The following is a 27,642-nucleotide window of genomic DNA, read 5'->3' as shown; positions in this document are numbered from 1 at the left end:
CCAAAAAAAAACCAACAAACTTTGTTGGGAGACTTTTCCTGCTTGATTTGCTCTCATGTTTCTTTCATCCTCTAGCTGGGCTGGCTGCTGGATCTGGGCGTTGCTGCTTCTGTGATAGGGGAGAGAGCCTCCACCTCCTTTCACTTCTTCCCTCCCTGGCTCCTCACTCCTACTCTCCCCCTCAGCCTGGCAGGATCCCACCAGCAGAGCATGCAATCAGGGAGCAGCAGCAGCAGGGAAGATGCAGAAGTCTAGTCAGAAAGAGCATCTCTACAAGCTACTGGTGATTGGGGACCTCGGTGTAGGCAAAACCAGCATCATCAAGCGCTACGTACACCAGAACTTCTCTCCCCACTACCGGGCCACCATTGGGGTGGACTTTGCCTTGAAGGTGCTCAACTGGGATGCTGAGACGGTGGTGCGGCTGCAGCTCTGGGATATTGCTGGTTAGTACAGAGGGGAAGGGAAGTGATAGAGGGAGGGGTCCCGTTCCCTTTCCCCCATATCTGTCTAGTGATGCACTAAGTATTAACCCAAAACAGCATCAAGCCTTGAACTGGGAACTACAGATGCTTTACAAATGATGGAGGAGACCTAGGAGAGAACACCTCAGGTTAGATCAAAACTTCAGAGCTCCCCCAAGGGTGGGGGAGGGAGGGTACACCCTCCCCTTGGGGATTCAGTGCTAAGGCAGTTCTGTCTAGTCTCACTCATCTTCTACCTGCACACTGTGACAGGGGCACACTGATGGAGTCTCTCATCACTTTTATGATTTTTTCCCCCTTTCATTCAAATTGTTCTCATCCACCTTGCCTGACAACCCTAAGTGGTTTGGGGGTTTGTGTTTTTTTGTTTGTTTGTTTGTTTTTTCTTTTTTTGGTGGGAGTGGGGAAAAATGGTCTCCTCGTTGTGCATTTTCTGGAGGAAGAAAAGGCTCATCAGGATTGTTAATGTGATTTTTGTAGTTATTAACCAAGGAAAAGCTATTGTTGGGTTATTTTAGCAAACTTCTTCCATTTTTTCCTTTCTGTCCCCCCCCCTCCCCATGGGTACAATCTAATAGAGTTATTCACACTCTTTTTTTAAAAAAATCCCTATTTGTATTTGAGGAATAATCTCACTTGTCAATAACTGGTTTACTAATATTTCCTAGACATTTTACGGTAATATACAGGAAAATTTGGTAAATTCCTCTGCATCATGAGAAAAATAATAAAAAAAAGAACAACATCCTATCATGCCCGTTTTATTTCCATTTTTAAAACAGAATAATTCCACATCATTGCAATAGATATTTGGGGAAAGATTTTTTTTTTGCATTGTTTTATATTTTGCTTCTAATTAAAATGATGAGTTTTCATTTTCACAGTCTCTCTTTATAACCATTAATTGGGGTTCAGTGTGCAAAATGTAAATATGTCTCAACAGCGTATTTAGTATGATGCCAGTACCAATTTTTATTTAGTCTATATAAGAGAGGTACCTTAAATACTACTACTATAACTCAGAATTTTTATACTACTATAGCACAAAGGAAGGCCTTTTTCATTCAAATGAATTAAGAAGTTACCTTTACAAGTAAGGAACTGCAGAGAAAATTTTATCTGCTCTACTTACATTCTGACTTCTGACCTGTATTTTAGGTTTATTGACTTACCCTAGAATTACACCTACTGAGGCCAGTGAAATAAGAAACTTCTTAGCATTCTTTTTGAATAAAGGGATTTGATACACTTGTGTATTTGGCATAGACAGACGAGCTAGCTCATATCTGAGCTCTGAATTTGGCACTGTACTATCAAAACTACTAACACCACCAAGAAAATGGTCTATGCACAATATTAAAACTATTTAAATCCTTAAAAACAGATGCAGCATCTCTAATGAGACATGCACTCACAGTTTTTAAAAACTTCTTTTTCCTGCCTTGTCCCAGAGACTATATTAAACTGCTAATCATGTGCTATTGGATCATATGATGTAGCTTTCAGTCAGGCAGCAGTAGGTTTGAAAGCAATTACACCAAGCAGTAGTATTCAATGACTAGCACAATCTCTGAGTGATCACACATGACAGAGAGAATTACAGTACTGTGTTTGTGTGCATTGATCAAGTGACTTCCTAAACTTAAACTGGATTGCTAAACTCCAAGAATCCCAATGAAGGTCAGTACAGTGCTCAATAACAAACAGAAGTTACCATCTGAGTTCTCAAAAAGAAAAGGAGGACTTGTGGCACCTTAGAGACTAACCAATTTATTTGAGCATGAGCTTTCGTGAGTTCTAGTGTCTGGCTTCCAAGGAGTTTTAATTGTTGACCAATGTAAAATAGAAAATAACTTCTGTAAGCAACACTTTAAATTCAAATCAGCACAATTCTGGTTTTAAAGCTACCATGAGTAAGGCAGCTGGATGGTGTGAAAAACAAGTTGCTTAAAATCAGAGGGAAATAAATTTGATTGCGACAGGCAATGAACAGAAGCAGGGGTTTGTTTTGTTTCTTTTACTCTGACTGTCAAGAGCTACTGCGAGCAAAATACAAATATCCGAAGTATAAGAGGGGACAAGTGAAATTCCAGAGCTGTTCTGGGTCTCATTTTGGAAAATATCTTTATAAGGTAATGCTTAGCTTTGCAGAGGAAGCGATGCCCTTTATCCTACAAAACAAATGGATCGGCTTGGCTTTGTATTAGGGCCACATTAAAAGCAGATGATCCTGCAGATTTATCAGTCTGAGTTCTTATATGTTCCCCACTTCAATGGTCACTGAATAAGAACATAAGAACATAAGAACAGCCATGCTGGGTCAGACCAAAGGTCCATCCAGCCCAGTATCCTGTCTACTGACAGTGGCCAATGCCAGGTGCCCCAGAGGGAGTGAACCTAACAGGTAATGATCAAGTGATCTCTCTCCTGCCATCCATCTCCACCCTCTGACAAACGGAGGCTAGGGACACCATTCCTTACTCATCCTGGCTAACAGCCATTAATGGACTTAACCTCCATGAATTTATCCAGTTCTCTTTATAGACCTTCACAGCCTCCTCAGGCAAGGAGTTCCACAGGTTGACTGTGCGCTGAGTGAAGAAGAACTTCCTTTTATTTGTTTTAAACTTGCTACCCATTAATTTTATTTGGTGGCCCCTAGTTCTTATATTATGGGAACAAGTAAATAACTTTTGCTTTTTCACTTTCTCCACACCACTCATGATTTTATATACCTCTATCATATCCCGCCTCAGTCTCCTCTTTTCCAAGCTGAAAAGTCCTAGCCTCTTTAATCTCTCCTCATATGGGACCCATTCCAAACCCTTAATCATTTTAGTCGCCCTTTTCTGAACCTTTTCTAATGTCAGTGTATCTTTTTTTTGAGATGAAGGAACCACATATGTATGTAGTATTCAAGACGTGGGCTTACCATGGATTTATATAAGGGCAATAAGATAGTCTCTGTCTTATTCTCTATCCCTTTTTTAATGAATCCTAACATCCTGTTTGCTTCTTTGGCGGCCGCTGCGCACTGCACTGTACTACCAAACGTAGAGCTTACTTGCATGAATAGATCAATTGTCCATTTCAGTGGAGCTACACATGGTAGTAAATCGCAGGGGTGAGCCCATAATTTGCTCCGCAGTAAAAGTAGCATGGGGCTTGATTCTGAGTGGTGCTGAGCATTGGCAAGTGCTATTATAGCACCGCCAGAGATTAGAGCCCCTTGTGACTGCATTATTTCTAGAATGAATTAATACTTTCCAGCTAGGAGTTTGCACACAGTATAGCTCACTGAGACATAGACGTAAGAGATGGAACAGACAAAACTAGCTCATTCAGTGCCATCCCCTGCCACTGCAGTATTATCCCCCACAGTATATTTTCTTATTATTCTTTTTGCAGCAGAAAAAAGGCACAATGAGATCTAATGACTGGAAGCTGAAATGTATTAAATTTTGACTAGAAATAAAGCACAAATTTTAAACAGGGAGGGTCATTAACTATTAGATCAATTTAACAAGGGATGAGGTGGATTCTCCGTCACTTGACATCTTTAAGTTAAGACTGATGCCTTTCCCAAAAATAAGTTCTTGCAAAGTTATGGGCTTGATGCAGGAATTACTGGGTGAAGCTGTACAGCCTGTTTTCTACAGGAGCTCAGACTAAATGAGCATAATGGTCCATTTTGGCCTTAAAAAAATCTATGAATTTAATGTTTTAATCAAGGCAAGTTCTAAAAATTCCAAGCAACTGTGCTTCCAGCACATACAGGGGGAGGCTATTCCACAAACCAATACTCCAGGAAGTTTTTCCTAATACACAGCCTACCTTTCCCCTATCTTAACCTCGCCCTATTACTTGTAGTTATATTTCAGAGTATGTCCCTACATAACTACTCTTGCAACTTGGATTTCACACCCTTCAGATAGTTGTAGTCTGTTATCCAATCCTCCTTTAGTTATTGATTAGCGAAAAGATAGATAATTAGCTCTGTTAATCTTTCAGTCCCTGCATCCCCCTTATCTTTTTGTTGTTCTTTTCTGAGCTCCCTCCAATTTGTCAGTATACTTTTGGAAGATGGTGCCTAAACCTTAAACCAAAAATACCAGGCATAGTTTGAATCAGAGCCTTGGAGACAGACACTATTATCTACTTGGTTTGCAGTGGTGTGCTTGGCAAATACAGTCCAGAACTGTTTTGAAGCCACAATGTATTATACTGCAAACTTGTGTCTAATTTGCTGTTCACTATCACTCCCTAGGTCTCTTTCAGAATTATGGCTTCCAGGTTTTCTTGTCCCACTGAGCACATGCATGTTGGATTATTTCTTTCTCCCATATATTGGCTTGCATTTTCCTAGCTTGGATCAACTCCTGTTACTTTTTGCCCATGTCTGCCCCTCATATTGAAGACAGCAGCATAGTATTAAAAATGGGTTTGTTTCCCATCCGTGCCATTTTCACCTTCAGAGACAGATGCATTTGCACAGATACTATTCAAATGTTTAAAAAGCTGTGAAGTCTATAACAACGTTAGGATCTCTCATGAGCAAACGAGCCTTTCATTAATGCTGAGCACATTACGTCCTCAGTAGATCGTGCCCTTAGTGGGATGCCAAACATTTTGGGTCATATGCACAAAGAAGATAGTCACAGTGATTTCACAGCTAAGCTCCCTTGAAATTACAGCTCTGCAGTCATAAAGAAAAAGCCCCATGTCCTTAAATGTGCTTCTTTTTTCACAGAGACTGTCTGTGGTTTTAGAGTGATCTGTCATCATCTGTGAGCCTGGGCCAGCACACTATACTTGCAGCCTGATTTCCAAGCTGCCCAAGCCTCAGTTGATGGCAGAGACTAAATCCACTGCATGACAGTTTAGGGTCCAGTCCTGCCCCCACTGAAGCCAATGGCAAAATTCCCACTGATTTAAACGGTGAAGGGTCTTCCCCATAACCAGAGAAAGGCCATTTTGAGGTGGAAAGTGGAAACAAGTCCCAGACTGAAAGCTATTCACTGGGATGGGAGTGGGGATGGAGGGGGCATGGAGGTGTCAGAGCTCCCTGAAGAAAGAAAGCTCTTGACCCTGTCCATTCTCCCAGCAAAGGTTGGAGGTTACTTAAACCATGGGAACAGAAGAATACATTTAATCTCCTGTAGCTCTTGGTGGGCAGGCAGATGGATCTGGGCCTGGTTTTGGACTGGATTTTTTGTTTTGATTTATACTTGAAAGTGGAGGTGGAAGGAGATGTCCTGCCCTCTCCCTCCCAGTCACCAGAGAATATGGGCAAAAAAGGGAGTTTGGGCTCAACTATTTTTAAGCTGTGGGTGGAATTCTCACATCACCCTAGAGTCCATGGGAGGGGATTCCTATTTCCCTTCATCACTAACCATTTTATTTTCAAGGGGAGATGAGTCTTCAGATCAGTGGGACCCTTTTGCCTCTCACAAGGTGACAGGAACTGAGCCAGGAAAGCCTGATACATTCAGTCAGTGGCCCTTTAAAATTCTCTCCCTAGCCCACTGACTTTCCAGTAGCTTGTTCACTGGGGGAGGCCCAATACCCAAATTTACAAGTGAACTTTCAAAGGCTTTGAAAATGTGGCCACTGTTGTAGTGTATAAGAATTGGATACTACCCAACTCCTGAACACAGAGAGCTCACAAACAATTTAAAGGGGTGATACCCGGTTCCTACACACTACAACTGCATCCCCCCCCCCCCCCAGTATTCTAATGTAAGGGATGGGCATTTCTCAGGCTGAATGAATGTCCATGACCTAGCATGAGACTTCTCAGTGAAGTGATTTGAAAATTTACCATAACACGGACAAAACAACATATTAGTCCCTAATCTTGTTTTCGCAAATGGCTGAACCATTTTTGCTGAAACTTGACAAGAAAATTCAGCCTGATGCAGACACCTTGTATATGGAATTTTAGCCCAAACTGTTAAAGTTTGGCAAAAACATAGACAATTGAAAACAGGGTCTTAGCATGGAAACTGTCAGGAAACCTTAACTGTAGGCAGCACTACTAGCTCTGCCTGTAATGTATTTCCAAGTTGCTCTTGGGAAGGGATTTGGGAGAGTAGTTTTAGGGCTCAGTTAAAGAAGGGTATTTCATGTGAAAGAGCTTTGTGGGAAGAGCGGATGAATGGGTGCTTAAGGCCGGCATCATTGACGGAGTAAAAAGGGTCATGGGGTGATGTTATAAGAGGCAAGAATGGACAAATAAGGAGGAGCAGAATTGTGATAGGCTCCGAAGGGGACGATGAAAAGCTTTATACCTGATATGAAGGAAGCCAGAAAGTAGAAGGTTGCCATAATCAACACAGGAGATCATGGCCTGAATGAGCTGTGTGGGCTGAAGAAAAGGGTTAGATTTTAGAAATGCTATGGCGGAAGAAGCAGCGGTGTTTCTATATGGCCTGGAATTGTGGTGGGGAGATAGTGGGAGGAGTCAAAGATGACTCTCAGCTCCCAGGCCTGGTTGAGAAGCAGGATAGTGGCACCAGTGACGGAGAATGGGGTGAGTGGAGGTGGCTTTGGAGGAAAGATCAGTTCAGCTGTGACTGAGCTTTTAACCTTCCACAATCTCCTAGCCATGGAAATTCTCTGAAAAAGTATTTATCCTGCAGACAAAGATGAACCCAAACCTGTCTGTTGCAGGGCAGTCTGCATATTGTTGTCTGACAGATTCCTTGCAAGACTGCACAGCACAGGGGACATAAATATCACAGGCTAGAATGTGCAACCCTACCTTGCACTGGTGACCACTCACTCCCACTGGTGACTATTGCTGGGAGTAAATGCTCAACAGCGTGAGTCAGGGGTGCCCAGTCTAGGCCTACACATGTATCTTAGGTACCAAAGAGACAAACATCTCTGGGGACATACACGTCATTCAGGTTACAGGATCTCTATTGAGAAGCTCTCAGGAGTTACAACCAAGCGAACTATGGTCATTTTTGAGAATATACCACACTATCCCCTAGACATCCTTAGCGTTCCCATATATGAGCACATCCTATTTCCACACTGCCTCACTGGTGTGAAGTTCTACTTTAATGCCATCCTTCACTGACCCACTGGGCAGGTCTACACTGCACCTGGGAGCAAACCTTCCCTCCCAGTGTATCCTCTATCCCCCCTGTTCCTCATACAGATGAGGCAGCTGGATAAGGAGAGAGGGAAGTGAGGTAGTTTGGGCTGCAGTTTCATTAATATGTGGACAACAGTCAGTTTTACGTCTACTCCTACACCACCACCACCACCAAAACTGGGTGGTGTAGTGGCCCTGATTTCCAAGGGCTTTTGATATAGGGGCTTGAATGAGGGTGAGCCAACTGAAGCTCAAATCACGTAATATGGGAGTGCTGACAACTGGCTTCAGGGAAATAGCTGCCCTTCAGTATCTGACTTCCTCTTCTCTTCCAGGTGCAATGGAAAAGGGTGTTAGTGACTTATAAAGCACTGTGTGTTTGGGTACTATCTCCATGGGCAGCGGGTATCACAGGCTGGGGAAGGCTGTGCCTTCCCAAATAGCCAGGCGTGGCCCTACCCATGCTCTGCTCCCAGGCCCCCTCCTGCTTCCCTCTCTGGCTCTTTCTAGTTCCCCTTACCATGGCTCCATCTCGGGCTGGGGCTGAGGCTGCATGCGCCACCTTCCCTCCCTGCTCTCCGGGGCTGGGGGGCTGGATCCCTGCCGCTTGCCCTCCCAGCACTCCAGGGCTGAGGGGGTTGTAGCTGTGCCACCCATCCTCCCAGCGCTCCAGGGCTGGGAGGAGCTGGGGCCTCACCATCTGTCCTCCTGGCGCTCTGGGGCTGGGGGCGCTAGCTTCAGGCAGGGGCTGGCAGCCATGGGGGGCGGGGGCTCTAGGCTCGGGTGAAAGGGGCAGGGCCTCTGGCAGAAGGGGGCGGGGTTGGGGGCTAGCCTCCTTGAGCCGGCGGTATACACTCCGCCCATGACTGTCTCCCCAAGAAGTCACCTCTCTCTTCAGGATCTTCTGTTGCAGCCAAAATCAACTATACCATTTGACATAGATTTAAATGTCTGGGAGCGGTTGGCAAGGTGTCTTCAGTGGAGGGCTCTCAATCCTGGAATTAATTTCCTCTACTGCTGGTAGCTCACGTGATGGCCTTAAGGGCACGGTGCAAAGCCTGCCTGACTCTTCCATAGACTCTAGCCAGATAGGCAGTAGAATTGTGGAGCAGAGAGGATTTGTTTTAACTTTTGGTTTATATTTTTCAGACTCTGAGCAGATACAGACACAGTTTTTAAAGTATGACTGTGGTCAGCTACATGTTGATGGTTGCAGTATAAATTATGATGTGTTGCTAGTGAGATTATATAGGGTGCATTTTTATAAATCAATAAAGCCCAGATTTTGGTGCCCTTTATCTTTACTTGTGTCAAATGATACCTTACTCCTCACTAGTGGTTCCACTGAGACCAATGGTACCATTTGTGGAGTAAGGTTGTATTCTGATCCTGATTGCTCAGGTTGTAGATGACCTTACTCCAGTACCAGGAGCTCATTGGGGCTCACTTGTAGAGTAAAATACATGAGTGAAGATAGTCTGAATCTGGCCATAAATAAATAAATTGTGTGATCTGGAAAGAGATGCACTGTTGTACCCATGAGCCAAACAAAACAACTATTCCTTAAATTTCTGCTGCTTCTGATGACAAGTTACACCCCAGCCACTTTCTGCCCATCCCTGTAAAGGAGGAAACCGAAGATCCTGTGACAATCAGGAGATAATCCTGGTGTCTTGATCAACACTCCCTCTTGCAGTAAAAGAGGTTCTAATGTTCAAGGCTGTGTTTGAGATACTGTTGAGTGCATAATGACTGGTCTGTTTGCTAACCCAGTAACTGTACTGTCTGTGTTTAACTCCCTGCTTGTAAAGCCAGGTTCTGCTACCCACACTCACAATGAATGGGACTGTATTCTACGAGTAATCCCACAGATTGGGATTAGGTATATCTGCAGAGTAAGGTACTAGTTGGTGTAGGTCAAAATCCTTGGAGTAAAGGAATTTGGCTGGCACTCTAGCTATAACAGCACTTCAAAGCACCATACAAACATTAATTCAAGGGATCATTTTTCCTTAATGAGGATCACATCTTAATACACACGTGTAGCTTGTGGGGCACCTCCTTTCCCATTCACAATTATACAAAAATTTTAGGCAACCTTGACTGAAATTTCTTCCCCTTCTCATTTGCTCAGCTTTCACACACTAGGTTACCATGACATTGTCCTTCCACTAGTTCTGCAATCAGAGAGTTTCCCGGGAATTTCTAACGTTAAAAAACAAGCAGAAAATAAGACTTTGAGACAAAACCGAAAACCTCCCAGGCTTTCTTTATCTTGCAGAAAAAAACATCCTAAGTCCAGATTTTTTTGTCCCACCCTCCCTTCTTTGCAGGACAACTTTTTAGTCTTCCATTTCTGACCCTTGCTCCGTTCGCTAGTTGGAGGCGCTCTGCCAGCGTCGATTCTTTGTCCCGTCAGGTTAGTGAGGCTGGTGGAATGAGAGAGGAATGCCACACACAAGGCTGTGCCAGAGGAGAGGAAAGGCTCCTCTTTGCAAACGGCGTAGTGGGCACTGACTGAGCTAGTCAGGGAAGGGCCATAGTGGTGAGCGGCCCAATGCAAGGACTGGAGAGGATCATTGTGAAGGGCACGGTAAACGCCCCAATGTTAAAGATCAATGAGACCTTATTTACCCTTTGATGCATCAATGGACATTCATTCACTTTGGCGAGCGTGGTCCAGTTTGCGTTATTAGCTTTTCCCTGGTAAACGAGTCAAGGTTCTGCAGTATATTTTGCAAAAGTAATTTAGTAACGCGGGGCCTCCCTCCCTGCAGCACCTTGCTGTGAAATCCTCACTGGAAGGTGGAAAGAGGCCAGCACTGGGGGTGAGTAAGATCTGTGGATTTGCAAGGTCCTACTGGGACTGCACGTATGTTATTTATATACTGCACTGATCAGGGCTAAACAGGCTCAGCCCAGAGTAAGAGGTGGGGGGTAGCTGCACTGCCCTAGGAGGAGACCTAGGAAGGAACTGTGCCATGGAGGCACAGCCCCTCCCTGTCCCCCTTGCTTGGGGAAGAAGGAAGTTACCGCCCCCCTGTGCTCCCAGCTAATTACGCTGGCTGGTGACTGCAGGGAGCAGGGTGGAACCAGGGGTCCTCTAAATCATTCTCCTCTGTCTCATCCTGCTAACTTAGCGCCAAGGGGCATTATCTGGCATGCACTCCCCTCATGGCCAGAACTGCAGTCTGAGAAGTCTTTACTCAACTAAGTAGAGACCATAGAAGGCAGGGAGACTACTTCCATGTGAAGGAAAGCAAGGACTGGCCCTTGGAGAGCAAGAGACCAGGAGCCTGGTGTATTGGTGCAGTCTATTCCCAGCTCTGCCATTGACTTGCAGTGTGATCATTAGCAAGTTGCTGAAGGTAGCTGGGCCTCAGTATACCCATCTGTAAAATGGATACAATCATTACTCCCATCAGAATGACTCTGTGAGGCACAAGTTTGCTGATCTAGTTTTTATTTCATGCTTATCACCAATGTCAACCCCTTGAGAGCCTTCCACGAAAAGCAGGAAGTGTTACTGAGCCATGACACACGAACATTATTTATATCTGTTGCTGTTGTCGATCCTAGGCTATTGGACAGAAATGAACATTTGTCTGGAAAAAAATCTTCCCCACAAGTAGATTATTGAATAACACATGACTTAGCCACTCATCTGATTAGCCCATTGAGAGAGATCATAAGACACTGTTATAAAACATGGCCATAATAATAGTTCAACATGACCGTATGTTTTCCAGCAATGACATGTCCCAGTCCTGTTTCATCAATGCAGAGCAGTGTTTGTTTCAGGTATATGAAACCAAGACTAATTTAGAAAAGACGGAAGTTCACTCTTGGCTTCTGTATCATGTGGATGACTATCTCCTTGTTAGTCTGAATGTTAACCTCGAAAACAAAAGCTAAATATCACAGCTCTGGGGGACGGTCTGCGTAATACACATTCTCAGCATTCCATGTGCCAGACATGGAAGACAGAATGGAAAGGCAATGGGGCCTAATGATGAGAGTACGTGTTCCAGGAGCCAGGACTCCTGGGTTCTATTTCCAACTCTATGATTCAGGTTCAGGGTATGTCTCCACTGCAGCTGGGGGTGTCATTTCCAGCCCAGGTAGAAGAAACCATTTAACCCTTGATTGCTCTAGTGTGCTAAAAACAGTGCCGGTGCAGAAGCATGGCTGGTAGGCACTGAAGTACAATCCTGTCCGAGATATTTGGTGCGTATTTGGGTGGTGAGGCTGAGCCGCTGCCCCTACGCCGTGTCTCTCCTGCTATTTTTAGTGTGCTAGCTCGATCAACGCTAGTGTGTGTGCACCTACGTGAGCTGGAAATCACACCTTCCACTGCAGCGTTGCCGTACTCTGCACCTAACCTCACTGTGTGACCTCACCAAATCCCTTCGTGCAAAAAGTCTGCCTTGTCTTATGTAGGAACAAAGGGCCAGGGAGGCTCCGTGCCCTCCCATGCCACCCTCAGATGCATGCAACAGGAGCAGGGCAGATTAGATTGAGCATTCCTCTGTGTGCTAGGCAGGGCTCTGGTGTGACGAAGCAGGACTTTTTTGTAATGTTTTTATGAAACCTACTTGTGCCTCAGTTTCCCCCCCCATACATTCCTATCCGGGGTGGGGTAGTAGCATGCCCTGAAAACAAACTTCATTCTGCCAGGAGAGGTGGGGGGTGGGGGGTGTCACTTAGCTGTCTGAGTGGAGTGAATGTGTCATTAAAAAAAAGGCTGGCTGAGGCCAACCCATAGTAATGGGAAATCTGAGAAGACAATGCGAACAACTAACCAGTGACCCAGAGGGAGGAAGATTTCTTCACCTTTCATCAGGGAAGCTACATACAGATCCCAGCTCTAGAACAAAGGACTGGGTGGAATGAGGCAGGATAAATGTGAGCTCTGGAAGAAGCTTGGGCTCTCTGACTTTGGAAGTGACTAAGGTCTGGTCTACTCTAGAAAATGGTCAGCTTTACTGTCACTCAGGGGTGTGAAAAATCCACTCCTCCTGAGCAGTATAGTTGAGCCAGCCTAATCCCCAGTGTAGACAGTGCTAGGTCTATGGAAGAATTCTAGTGACTGCCTCTTGATGAGGTGGATTACCAACTAGAGAACTTCAGAGTCTGCAAATGGAATTTACCACATCTTGGATGGTGAATTGCTATAAGCTGACCAGAATGGACTATACTTGAATCCTTATTTCTCTCTGCTAACCTAAGCACTTGCAATGCTGTGCTCCACCTGACTAACAAACCCTACTCTGTTTTGAGTTTGGGGTGTCACTGTAAATACTACCTGGGGTGCAGGCGAAGAAGGTACAAGTCTCAGTCCAGCTGAGAGTCTCTCTCAGCTGGACTCACTGGACAGAGCTCACAGTGTGAACAAGGAATCCGGGAGCCCAGTATCTCAGTCTAGGAGGCAGTGAGGTTGCATGGTCTACCCTGAAGGATGAGTGAATCCCCTTGGTTCTTCCAAGAGACGGTCTAAAAGCATAGCACAGGTACTGTGGACCCACGGCACTTGGCTATTATAACAGTAGCACTCCAGAGCTCCAAATGCATGTTAGCAAGCAATTTGGCAGCATGGCCAGGCATTAGTCTTGCACATATGCTCCTATTGTCATGAGGTGCAAATTGCATATTGCTCTTTCTTGGAACAGTAATCAGGGACTTTACTGTGGAGCATGTTGCTCCCGGGGCCCACGTGAACCATGCAGCCCTTTGCTTAACCATAGCTGCTCTACGCCACACAGTGCATTTTATAATTGCAAACCTAGAATTTTGCCCTTAGCTTCTCTAGTACTTTTGTTTTCCCATCTGTAAAATGGGGATAACCTTTATATGCCTTGTGAGATGTATTAATATCTGTAAAGCCTGCTAAGATCCTTGGTATTTTTCCATAGACCTGGAAACCTACTGGCTTAATAGGATTCTAGCACTACTAATATTTAAGCTTATGATAAAGTTATTACATTTCCTTAGACTCTAGCCCTATTAAATGCTTTCTGCTCTCTACACTCACTGGCATTTTCACACAAATGAGGCTATCAATGTGTATGATTGTTTAGATGAATTGTAGCTTTCCAGATTTACAGCATTAAACTCCAGGCTAGATAATGTTCTGCCAGATAACACACGGGCATGTGAACTGTTGCCTCAGTCTGGAAATGATGATTCAAATGATTTTTTTCCTGTCACATCTTCATCATCACAGGTCAGGAAAGATTTGGAAACATGACAAGGGTCTATTACAGAGAAGCCATGGGAGCGTTTATTGTCTTTGACGTTACAAGACCAGCGACATTTGAAGCGGTGACAAAATGGAAAGAAGATTTGGACTCTAAATTGATTCTCCCAAATGGCAAACCCGTGGCGACAGTTCTCTTAGCAAACAAATGTGACCAGGGAAAAGATGTGCTTATGAACAACGGTCTCAAGATGGAACAGTTCTGCAAGGAAAATGGGTTTGTGGGATGGTTTGAAACATCAGCTAAGGTAATTACATTTCTTTTTTAATAAACCAAATGTGTGAGAAGCATTCTCCGAATGCAGAGACATTAACTACTAAAATGGGTTACTCAGTTGCAATGTGTACCTTGCAGAGCTCTTATCTCTGCTGAATTAATGAAGGGTCAACGGAAGCGCTTTTAAAAAACAATAAAACCTTTTAAAGAGAATGTATATCTCTATTGAACCTTTCATCTCAAAGGATCTCAAAGCACTTTAGAAGCTCTGAAATGCAGCCACTGCTAAGGTGTGTATCTGATGCACAGCATGCTGCACAACCGTGTGAGGAAGGCAGCACATTGGCAATGGACACCAGAGCTCCTCTTAGGAAAGATGCCATGAGCTCGTTCATTCCCACGCAGAGAAGAGACAGCCTTTCTGTAAACTATAGAGACTAACAAATTTATTTAAGGGAGCTGTAGCTCACGAAAGCTTATGCTCAAATACATTTATTGGTCTCTAAGGTGCCACAAGTACTCCTTTTCTTTTTGCGAATACAGACTAACACGGCTGTTACTCTGAAATCTGTAAACTATGGCACTTCTAATATGCCCATCGTTGTAAGTATTCAGTCAGAAAGATCTGAGCTGTCGGGTCCCCACATATCGAGTTTGGTCTTGTGGTAAAGGCATGAACTATTTGAAAGGCATGAAGCACTATCCGAGTCTTGGGCTGTTGTTAGCACTGCTATTTACTGAGCTATCTGTGTATTCAAAAGTACTCCATAGTCTTTATCTTGTTAATAAGTAGATCATAAAACTAGGTCCAGTCGGCTGCTTCAAGGCAGTGGCTCTCAACCTTTCCAGACTCCTGTACTCCTTTCAGGAGTGTGATTTCTCTTGTGTGCCCCCAAGTTTCATGTTACTTAAAAACTATTTCCTTACAAAATCAGACATATAAATAAAAAAGTGTCGCAGCACACTATTAATGAAAAATTGCTTCCTTTCTCATTTGTACCATGTAATTATAAAATAAATCAATTGGAATATAAATATTGTACTTACATTTCAATGTATAGTATTTAGAGCAGTATAAATAAGTCAATGTCTGTACGAAATTTTAGTTGTACTGACTTTGCCAGTGCTTTTTATGCAGCCTGTAAAACTAGGCAAATATCTAGATGAGCTGATGTATCCCCTGGAAGACCTCTGTGTACCCCCAGAGGTATCTGTGCCGCTGGTTGAGAACCACTGCTTTAAGGAAATCAGTTTGGCCAAAGTTAGAAGTATTTTTCCAGTGCTAAAATTTCTTGCATACTTAGGGCTAGATACTCAGCTGGTGTAAGTTTGTGTAGCTCCATTGAAGTAAATGGAGCTCTGCTAGCTTACCCTAGCTGAGGATCTGGCCATTGGAGTCCACTGTTTCACTCCTGCTGGTGGTTCAATAGCATCTAGTTTTTTATGGTATTTTGACACATCCGCTTCCAGGCTAGAATGGAAACCAAGAGAATAAAAACATGAAAAAGAAGCGTTATTTAAGCGTTAACAATAAAAATGGTTTGGGTTAGATTCAAGAGATGGGTAAAGATGTCTTACACAGGCTTCTGCACAATAACAATGGCAAAAGGAGAGAGGCTACACAACACATCACATGCATTCAAAAAACAAAGACAAAAGAGACATTAGGAAACAGCAGCTGAACAAGGGGAGGTGGGGGAGTTAGGGTGTTTAACTCAAGGCGGTAGGGTTAAATCAGTGGAGTCACACCAGTATGTAACTGGTGTAAGTGAGATCAGAATTGATTCCCAATTTGGTCTTAGTTCTGAACTAAAAGCCATGGTGTAACTTTTTTTTAAAACGGTATGATTACAATTACTTTAAAACCAGGAAAGGCTCTAGTCTTTTTCAGCCTGGGGCAAATTAAATCATTGAATTCAGGAGTAGGGGAAATAAAAAGCCACCTACATTTTACATCGAGAATAGAAACTCTTTTCTGAAGTAGAATACTACTGACTGAGAATCCATCATACAGCAGCTCGCAGTTCAAACAGGTAATGACTCTTTTTTGCTCAATTCTGGTGTAATTAGCTCTCCAGAGGTTTTTTTGGAAACATGCTTGGAATTGTTATAGCTTTCAAAGCAGAGAGAATATGATTCATACCTTTAGGAAAAAGAAAGGTGATTATTTATAAAAATGCCCCCTTTAGTTCTGGATATATTGCAGAAGGCTATGTGTTATATACATACCGATCATTTTTCAGGCTGCCAGGGGATTAAAACTTCCATTTGAAACTGTTGGAGAATTATACCATAGGATATTGTTGTATCGTTCCTTAGTGCTATTTTTTTCTTAGCTTAATGATCTTAAAAACAAAACATTTGGGGACACAGAATGTACTCATATTGTTTTGGTTCTTTGATATTTTTAAACGAAATATTTAATCCATTCCAGTCTTCAGGGCACTGAAAGGACTTGGGGATTCACTCTGACAGGTTGCCTTGCTGTGTAAGAACACAGTGCAAAACAGTCATAATTTATACTTATTGCTACATTCTCACTTGAGGACCTGGTTGCTCTTTGATGTATGCTTACCTCTCAATATTTTATTTAGTTGTGTAGATTTCAGTCTAACTCCGCCCCTGATTTTTTAGGTAATCCTGTCATAAATTTAAGCTACAATGTCATCGCAGTTGCAAAAGATGCATTGGCCAAAGCAGCAAGACTTCTCCTTCCTACCACACACCATTTAAATAGCCCTCATGTGACCAATAAAGCTGAAAACTTCCTCTGTGCTTTGCTATCAGACAGAGATCCATGACTTTCAGCACACACATACACATCACCTCTATTGCCTGTTCAAATAGAGGAGCTTTAAACTGTGCCTGCCAGGGCAATAATTTCAGCCTCATTGTCCCTTCCCAATGAAAACGGACGTGATTTGTATGTGGAAACAAGACAGGTCAGGCAAAACTAGATATACTTTTAAGTCTTGGCTTGGAAATCACTTGAAAATGTGTTGCAAGTTGCTAAAGTTTTGTGTGTGCTGTTTTGCACAGAACTGCTCTAATTCTAGTTTGATTACCTCCTCTGCCGCACCACCACACATATATACATAATATCTGGCTGGTATTACTAATGTATGCAGGAGAAAGGAAATTAATTTTTGTCCAAAGATATCCAGTGAGTCTGTCAGTCTGTTCCAGTGTTCGGTGGGGATACTGTAGGCAAAAATGGTTTCGAAGCCATGTCTTCACTCCCTGTGTTCTGGAGCCATACAGGACTGGCATGTGAAAAGGCTGAAAAAGAAAAGGAGTACTTGTGGCACCTTAGAGACTAACAAATTTATTTGAGCATAAGCTTTCGTGAGCTACAGCTCACTTCATCAAATGCATTCAGTGGAAAATACAGTGGGGAGATTTATATACATAGAGAACATGAAACAATGGGTGTTACCATACACACTGTAAGGAGAGTGATCAAGTAAGGTGAGCTATTACCAGTAGGAGAGCAGGGGGGAAGACACCTTTTGTAGTGATTATCAATGTGGGCCATTTCCAGCAGTTGACAAGAATGTCTGAGGAACAGTGTGTGTGTGTGTGTGGGGGGGGGAATAAACATGGGGAAATAGTTTTACTTTGTGTAATGACCCATCCACTCCCAGTCTTTATTCAAACCTAAGTTAATTGTATCCAGTTTGCAAATTAATTCCAATTCAGCAGTCTCTCGTTGGAGTCTGTTTTTGAAGTTTTTTTGTTGAAGAATTGCCACTTTTAGGTCTGTAATTGAGTGACCAAGGAGATTGAAGTGTTCTCCGACTGGTTTTTGAACGTTATAATTCTTGACGTCTGATTTGTGTCCATTTATTCTTTTATGGAGAGACTGTCCAGTTTGCTCAATGTACATTGCAGAGGGGCATTGCTGGCACATGATGGCATATATCATATTGGTAGATGTGCAGGTGAACGAGCCTCTGGTAGTGTGGCTGATGTGATTAGGCCCTATGATGGTGTCCCCTGAATAGATATGTGGATATAGTTGGAACGGGCTTTGTTGCAAGGATAGGTTCCTGGGTTAGTGGTTCTGTTGTGTGGTGTGTGGTTGCTGGTGAGTATTTGCTGCTACCCAATATCCATAAACCTGGAAATCCTGGACGCCCCATCATCTCAGGCATTGGCACCATGACAGCAGGATTGTCTGGCTATGTAGACTCCCTCCTCAGGCCCTACACTACCAGCACTCCCAGCTATCTTCGAGACACCTGTGACTTCCTGAGGAAACTATAATCCATCGGTGATCTTCCTGAAAACGCCATCCTGGCCACTATGGATGTAGAAGCCCTCTACACCAACATTCCACACAAAGATGGACTACAAGCCATCAGGAGCAGTATCCCCGATAATGTCACGGCAAACCTGGTGGCTGAACTTTGTGACTTTGTCCTCACCCATAACTATTTCACATTTGGGGACAATATATACCTTCAAATCAGTGGCACTGCTATGGGTACCCGCATGGCCCCACAGTATGCCAACATTTTTATGGCTGACTTAGAACAACGCTTCCACAGTTCTCGTCCCCTAATGCCCCTACTCTACTTGCGCTACATTGATGATATCTTCATCATCTGGACCCATGGAAAAGAAGCCCTTGAGGAATTCCACCATGATTTCAACAATTTCCATCCCACCATCAACCTCAGCCTGGACCAGTCCACACAAGAGATCCACTTCCTGGACACTACGGTGCTAATAAGCGATGGTCACATAAACACCACCCTCTACCGGAAACTTACTGACCGCTATGCCTAAATACATGCCTCCAGCGTTCATCCAGACTACACCACACGATCCATTGTCTACAGCCAAGCTCTACGATACAACCGCATTTGCTCCAACCCCTCAGACAGAGACAAACACCTACAAGATCTCTATCAAGAGTTCTTACAACTACAATACCCACCTGCTGAAGGGAAAAAACAGATTGACAGATCCAGAAGAGTACCCAGAAGTTACCTACTACAGGACAGGCCCAACAAAGAAAATAACAGAACGCCACTAGCCATCACCTTCAGCCCCCAACTCAAACCTCTCCAACGCATCATCAAGGATATACAACCTATCCTGAAGGATGACCCATCACTCTCACAGATCTTGGGAGTCAGGCCAGTCCTTGCCTACAGACAGCCCCCCAACCTTAAGCAAATACTCACCAGCAACCACACACCACACAACAGAACCACTAACCCATCATTGCAACAAAGCCCGTTAGCAACTGTATCCACATATCTATTCAGGGGACACCATCATAGGGCCTAATCACATCAGCCACGCTATCAGAGGCTTGTTCACCTGCACATCTACCAATGTGATATATGTCATCATGTGCCAGCAATGCCCCTCTGCAATGTACATTGAGCAAACTGGACAGTCTCTCCGTAAAAGAATAAATGGACACAAATCAGACGTCAAGAATTATAACGTTCAAAAACCAGTCGGAGAACACTTCAATCTCTTTGGTCACTCGATTACAGACCTAAAAGTGGCAATTCTTCAACAAAAAAAACTTCAAAAACAGACTCCAACGAGAGACTGCTGAATTGGAATTAATTTGCAAACTGGATACAATTAACTTAGGTTTGAATAAAGACTGAGAGTGGATGGGTCATTATACAAAGTAAAACTATTTTCCCATATTTATTCCCCCCCCACACACACACACTGTTCCTCACACATTCTTGTCAACTGCTGGAAATGGCCCACCTTGATTATCACTACAAAAGGTATTTTCCCCCCTGCTCTCCTGCTGGTAATAGCTCACCTTACCTGATCACTCTCGTTACAGTGTGTATGCTAACACCCATTGTTTCATGTTCTCTATGTATATAAATCTCCCCACTGTATTTTCCACTGAATGCATTTGATGAAGTGAGCTGTAGCTCATGAAAGCTTATGCTCAAATAGATTGGTTAGTCTCTAAGGTGCCACAAGTACTCCTTTTCTTTTTTCAAATAAATTTGTTAGTCTCTGAGGTGCCACAAGTACTCCTGTTCTTTTTGCGGATACAGACTAACACGGCTGCTACTCTGAAACCTGAAAATGCTTCGAAAGCCATTGCCTGTATAACTCGCAATAGATGAGCATCTGTGTGGGTCCGTGCCCCCATCTAGTGTCTGGAGGTTTATGCATCTGCTACTGCTTGCAGTTAGAGGGAGGTATTTTCCTCTCTGTTTTTTTTCGCTCAAGCAATAGAGGCTTGTACTCTTACCTCTGAAAGTCCAAAGGCCAGACCCAAGTGGGGTCAACTACACCTGCATGTGTCTGACTCTCATTTATAGATCCCTGCCGATTTCAGAAGCAACACCTTTGCAGTCATAGAAAGATGCAACTTGACAATAGAAATCTAGGAGTAATTTTGCACCGGGGGCAACCTGGGCGATAAATCCAAGCTCTCCACATTGCAAAGAATAAGATGTTTCATTGGAAGTGTGAAAGGCTCATAAAACTAACAACGGTCCTTTTTCATTAGTAAAGAAATAAAAGCCAGTCTAGTCCAAGGGGATTTATTTCAGATATTAAAACTGAATGCTCTCGATGTTAATGGTTTGCATTTGTGTTCAAATGAGACAACAGATAAGGGGTGGAAGCCAGTCAGAAATACTAAGTAGCACACTGAGACTGTGCAGTGCTTGGAGACCCTTTCAATAAAGTGTTTATTTTCTCATTTGTTTAATGTTACATTTCTAGACAGTGACATTATTTCCCATAGCAATTGGCTAAAAAGTTGAAACTCATGTAAAAACCACGGAAAGCAGCACACAAATAGAGGAGCTATTCCTTCCTTTATGGATATATAGTTAAAGGTGTACTGCAAAGCAAATTCAAATTTGGTATATGCCCTTTACTGCTCCCTTCTGCTGTTCAATGGTGGTTCCAAATTTTTTTTCCTCCTTGTTATTTGTAACATTAGAAATAAAGACTATCAAGTGCTAATCTTTACTGTTATATTCTTTCCTGGCAAAGTAGAGAAGAATGGAATATGTAGGGTGCTAGCCTGGGACTTGGAAAACCTGTGGTCAGTTCCGTTCTGCCAATGAGTTCTTGTGTGAACCTTAGACTGTAGACAAGTCATTTAAGTTCCCTGTGATGAGTAGCTCACCTGGTCAATGGAGATAATAGTACTTCCATAGCTCACTGGGGGGGTTGTGAGATTAAACACATTAAAGATTGTGAGGTGCCAGCTGCTATGGTGATGGGGCCATAGAAGTATCTTAGAGAGCTAGAACTTCCGTCATCTTTGGACGTCCATAAAGCTGACTTCAGAGGAGGCTAAAATAGGAGCGGCAGCAATCCCAACTGGAGAGTAGCATCCCCCACAGTGGAGCCAGGTCCGTGATGATCTGAAGTGGCACTATCCCAGAGATGGGTTCTGTGTTGCGCCCTTTAGAATGAAGGGAAGAGCCTACTCAGCATGCAAATTAAGGTGAATAAAACATAAGGAAAAGCCGAGGGTGGACTGAGTGTTTCGATAGTTCTTTGTTTGAATTGCATTCAGCAGTGGGATTCCTGTGGCCTGTATTGTACAGAACAAAGGCACTCAGTAAGGGAATGGTAAAGGAGGAGAATGGAAAGACACCATTTCAGTCTGTCAGTTGCTCCTCCTATGTTTTTTGTCTATTTTAGAAGTCAATCAATGTTATTTCTTATTATACTGTGAGCTGTTTCAGTACCAGCACTACTGGCATGTTTGATTATTCTAACCTATCCATCACCACCATCTTACTGTGTGTTCTCTCTGTTACTTATCTTTTCTTTTGCTTCCTTGAACACACCTTCCCCTGATTTTTCAGAACATCCAACCCTCTAAAATCCATGAACCTCTGAGTGCCCGTGTTGGGATAGCAGATCATCTTCTTTTGTCTCCAGCTGCTTTGCAGTCTAGTGGGCTATTGATTTCGTTGAGGAGCACATTGGGGCTGGGGGTGGAAATCAATATTTCATTAGGCAGACCAGAGCAACAGCAGTAATACAGCAGAGATCAATCTACGGCCCTAAGATGCGGGCCAGACACCATGAGATTAGGGTCACAACAAAAGGTGATATAAACATAAGGTAGCAAGTGGTTAAGGAACTGAACTGGGACTTGGGAGCACTGGAGTCACTTCCTGGCATTGCTACAGACTTCCTGTGTGACCTTGGGCATGTCACTTAACCTCCCTGTGCCTCAGTTCTCACCTGTACAATGGGGATAGGTAATACCTCCCTACTTCACAGATGTGACATGAGGATAAATTCATTAATGTTTATGAAATGCTCAGATAGGGCCACCGATACACTTGTGGGTTACTTAAAGAGAGTGGCTTAAAAGATATTTTGTGGTAACCAAAATGTTAATAAAGATGTTTAGAAAATTATATTTAAAAAATTAAATGATAAAAACCAAAGACTCATTCTCTTCATAAGGCCACCAAATGTAATAGCAGGGTATTTATTTATGCCTTGCTTGAATTCAGAGATACAAAAGACCAAAGGCTGTATGGGGGCAGATGGTGTGTGAATGGAATGTTTGAAATAAAATTAGACACATATTGTTATAATGAAACCTCTCTAAAATATACACCACCTGTCTGGAGCATATGTACAAGCTATAAAATAAGGGACCACCACCTATATAATACCAAGATTTGCAGGTTTGTTTATCCTCCAGCTTAGGGTCTGTTCCACGAAGTCCATGGGAGTTTTTCCAAAGACATCGATGTCTGAGACGCTAGGTACGTACTCTGGGCAGCTAGTTCCTCCCACTGCTTCATCACTGTGGTGACACTCTATTTTTAGCATGCTAGCTCAATGGGAGCTAGTGTAAGTATGTCTCCTCGAGCCGGGAGTCACCCCCCCTCTGCAGCTCAAAGTGTAGACATGTGTTCCTAATTGATTTAACCTAAGGTGAAATAACTGATTTAAACTGAAACTCATGTCCATGTGTAACCCACACACCTTCTGTGTGTGGTGTTGTGTCCCATCTAGTGGCACTGAGACCACTTAGAGAGAGAGAGAAAAAAAGTCTGCTCTGCAGCCATAGCTAAGAGCCAGTTGGCTTTTAGCTCATGCACTAAGCTCCAGAGGTCACAGGTTCAATCCTGCCCATCAGCAACTGGGGTCTGTCAGCGTTACACATGCAGCCTGTTATACCAATCTATCAAATTGGGTTTAAAATAAAACCTTGAGTTACCACAGTGGAACGCTACATGTAGACAAGCCTGTGTGTCACCTCTGTAAAGCCAGTGTAAGTGATGGTTCAATCAGTCCCCCACTCATCCAGAAACATACTCACTAAGCATTTCTGTCCAATAGGCAGCACAGGAATGTGGTCATCCTCAAAGAACTGTCAAATATTAATTACTTAACCCTCACTTCATGCCTGTGGTGGCAAAAAGCAAGTCTTCGCCTGTTTTTACAGAATGGGAAACTGAGGTAGGGAGGTTACTCCCTTTAAATAATTTGCCTAAGGCCACAGAAGGAATCCATGAAAGGTTGAGACCACAGACAGATTCTGTTGACCTTGTGTACTCATAGTGGAGATGCATCTTATTCCAGCAAAAGAGTTCTTTGCTATGTCAGCAAAAGGCCTTTTTTGCCAGTCTAACGGCATCTATACCAGGACTTTTGCCAGGATATTTGTCACCTGGGGTATGATTTTTTCCCCCCACACTCCTAACTGATGGAGCTATGCTGGCAAAATATTTAAGTGAAGGCCAGGCCTGGCTCGTATAGTTCTATGGTTTAAATTGCAGTTCACACCTCCCTCTTGCTCATTTCCAGTGTTTCCTTCCCTTCTATCATCCCCTTAGGAAGCTTATTTCAAGCCTCTAACAATGAGGCCTTTTGTTTACTGTTTTTAAATATTACTAGAGTTTAGGTAATTTTCAGATAGTTGACGAAGTATTCCTTAGAACTCCGCCCTGCCTCTCCAGAAGGGAGGCAGCATGGGGGATAGATGGAATGTTAGTCACTTTATTAAGGACATCAAATACAATGTGGCAGAAGTGTAAGTCTGTGTGTGTGTGTGTGAGAGAGAGAGAGACATTCTATTTCATCTTCTTTTTTCTAACCAGCGCTTTGAGATCTTTTTCTTGTTGGCTATGTCTTCTAATTAAATTTCACAGTGCCCTGAAAATGACTTGTTGCATGGCTGAGGAATTTGGGAGTCTGGTGTCAGAAAATCAGAGATGCACTGTAGTTCTGAGGTTGCAGCTGGTGCATATTGATTCCCAGTTCCATACTGGCTGTTAGATTTGTAAACGTCTTGTGTTATGATTTGTTTGTTTACAATCAAGGGATATTATTTAGAGGTCAACATTTAAATATTTAAGCACAGTCGTGTGTATGTGTGTGTGTGAGAGAGAGAGAGAGAGAGGGAAATCCTTTAAAACCCAGGAACCAATTAAAAGACTGATCTGCTCCCTAGATTTCAGCTCTTTATTATAGTACAAAGGGATGAGACCTGGTTCCATTGCCTCTATGGAGTGTTGCCATTGGCTACAAGGGGAGCAGGAGAACTGAAGAAGTGAAGGCAAATGTATAAAGATATGCCGGGCTTCTGAGCCTAACTCCTTGGGATGGGGATCTCTATCTCTGAAGCTGGACTAAAAGTGATATTGCTTTCTGGGAATTAAATAGGTGCTAACTCTGTATCTATAACAAACAAAACAATGAACCCAAATATTTCACTAGAGCTTACTTGTATTAGCAGAAACTCAGTTCTGTATCTGTGTAGTCAGAGATCTTGTTCATCACATATCGTTTTGTGCATCAGGCAGAAAAATCAACTGAAAAAATGTACAAGATTTTAAAACACAAAAGCTACAGAGGGCAGTAATGACTGCTGAGTACTCAACACTTTTGAAAATCAGGCTACTTATGCAGGTGCAAAAATATGGCTATTTACCCATTTTTGAAACTCCCTTCTAGTGTCAGAGTAACAGCCGTGTTAGTCTGTATCCGCAAAAAAAAAAGGAGGACTTTTGGCACCTTAGATACTAACAAATTTATTTGAGCATGAGCTTTCATGAGCTATACAAATGACCAGTGGTTTTCGTAGGCTAAATGGTATTGCTGTGTGTTATTCAATAGATATTTGAATGACAGTGTATATAATGACTAATTAATGTAATCTGTACAAAATATTATTAAATCCTGTCAGTTTTTAAAGTCTGCTTTTATAGGAAAGTAAACGCTAGATTTTGTCCAGAATTGACCTTAGAATATAGAAGATATGCAACATGGAGTGTCTACTGTTTGGCTAATTAATGTCTCTCTCTCTTTCACCTGCAGGAAAACATAAATATAGACGAAGCTTCCAGATGCCTGGTGAAACACATAATTGCTAGTGAGAGCGATCTAATGCAGCCCATTGAACCAGATATTATAAAACCACACCTGAATTCTTCTAATATTGTCAGTTGCTCAGCTTGCTTTAAATCCTAAGGGACTCCCAGACTATTCCTGGATACTAGAGCTGAGCAAATAGTTAACGATGAATAATTTATCCAAAACACCTGTTTTTCTGCTCACAGAATATCCATGAGCAGACTGCAATTTTTTCAAATGTATATGTTATTTAAAATTATTCAATGATTTTTTGACTCTTTGGCTTGACTGTGAATAGTTCACTTTAATAGTAACCATACAAATTGTCTTGGTTTGTTATGATTGGTCAGATAAGTCACATGGTGGTGTTCCTAATCCCTGATTAAATGAGTGAGCAAGAAATGCTCAGGCAAGTGATTTTAAAATTTGGTTAGGACATTGTGCTTAGCACAATGGGGTCCCAATTTCACCTGAGCCAGTGAGACACTACTGTAATATGAATAAGAATAATTCAACTGAATGCCAAGGTGGAGGTGAATGGGTCGGACACACAGAGGCCTGTGCTTAGGTCTTGTATGGGGCAAAACAAAGTGTCCTTAAATTATGAACGAATATTGAGTCAACAGGTCTTACATTTTGGTCTGTGACCGAGCCATCTCTTATTACTCTATATGAACTGCAGAATAGATCCAGGGCTGTGACCAATGACAGCTTGCTGGTAATTTGGTTTAAAGCCTCAGATTGTAAATATATTTCTGTCACAGTATTTTAGAGTAAGAAACAAGGCGACAGTCACAGCTTTTTAAAACAAAATAGTGCCAGTCTTGCTTGTACCTGTGCTGTCTGTATGTAGGGACAGGCGTCGTGCACATCAAAGTGCTGAAGTCAAATCCAACCTCCGACACAGGCTCCTGCTGTGGCCTGGGTCCAGTCACTTAAACTTTCTTCCTCAGCTTCCCCATCTGTCAAATAGAGTTAATAGAATTTGCCTACCTCACAGGGCTTTTGCGCAGGTTATCGTCTGCATAGCGCTTTGGAGATGAAAACAGCTGTATAAGTGCTAAGCATTATTAGTGTGAAGCATGATGGCTACTACCCTATTGCATAACTACATGGCTCTCTGATGTCTTAGATTGTAGATAAAACTAGGGCTTGTTTTCACTGCAACAGCTGGCTCGAGTTACTTCACTGCAGCTCTTCTAGCTTGAGCGACAATGGCCACACCACGAAATAACAAGCTACACGCTGATTGGATTAGCAGCTGATGAGTTGTGCTACCTCAAGCTGTGGCCTGTGGCTGCATCCCCACTGCATTACTAGCTTGAGCATCAACAGCACTCAAGCTTCAACCTACATCTGATAGGCCAGCTAGCTTGAGCTTAAAGCACTGCTACACAACAGCTAGAGGTTTCTGTATGTGAACAGGAGTCAGGTAATCATCACTCAAGTTATACCTTGAGTTAATGCAGTGAAGACAAGCCCCCTAGACACTCAGGTCCAGACTCCCTGGGACTAGGGTGCCTAAATACTTTGAGCCTCAGTGCTTTAGGTATGGAACTAGATGTCTCAATGGGACAGGAGACGCCTGATGTCTTGCATTTCCAGAAACTAATATTTATGAGATTGTTGAGCTAAACTGTGTTGTAACTTGGTCTTGAAGGTATCAGTGTGCCCTAGCTGTCCTCATCTTCACTTGTCCACAGCAGATTCCAATCAGTGTTCCTGCAACAGAAATGTAACCTCCTCCCAGAAGTGCCTGTGGGAGAGCTTTGCCTGACTAAAGAGTTAGACATAATATTTCCTTGTTAAAAAGAAACAAAAATAAAACATTGAAAAACTAGTTTCTTTGCTGTAACTTACTGTATTAATGTCTGGTAAACTCTCCACCTCCCATCCTTAGTTCTACTGTGTGCTTTTTGATCAATCAAAGATTGAGGCCTGACTTTCTATTTAGGACAGATACAGGTCCATTACCTCACCTATCAGGGCCGAATTCTGCCCTGACTCTCTATAGATTGCATGTAAGTCAGTGCTGTGGTCGTAAGTAGTTTCTCTTTGTTATGCTGAATAAAACACTGCAGTGCAGTGAAGAATCAGGCCCCTTTAAGGTCTGTAAGGATAAAATCATTCCAGATTTTCTTGTCAGCAAGTTAAGGAAGTATGGGCTGGATGAATGCACTATAAGGTGGGTAGAAAGCTGGCTAGATTGTCGGGCTCAACGGGTAGTGATCAA

General features: G+C 42.9%; 1 protein-coding gene across 1 annotated transcript; it reads left to right on the top strand.

Annotated features, from left to right (window-relative positions):
• The first annotated feature begins 185 nt into the window (after window positions 1-185).
• Window positions 186-27,216, top strand: RAB38 (RAB38, member RAS oncogene family). The gene is made up of 3 exons (XM_084617217.1): window positions 186-446; window positions 13,814-14,094; window positions 25,374-27,216. The coding sequence occupies exons 1-3, from the start codon at window positions 242-244 to the stop codon at window positions 25,524-25,526; spliced, it is 639 nt and encodes a 212-aa protein (XP_084473343.1). The 5' UTR covers window positions 186-241; the 3' UTR covers window positions 25,527-27,216.
• The last annotated feature ends 426 nt before the right edge of the window (window positions 27,217-27,642 follow it).

The sequence above is a fragment of the Lepidochelys olivacea genome, assembly GCF_965140295.1.
Source record: "Lepidochelys olivacea isolate rLepOli2 genome assembly, chromosome: 1".
NCBI classification, from domain to species: domain Eukaryota; kingdom Metazoa; phylum Chordata; order Testudines; family Cheloniidae; genus Lepidochelys; species Lepidochelys olivacea.
Note: the sequence above shows the minus strand (reverse complement) of the source record. Positions and strands in the feature narration are given on the sequence as shown.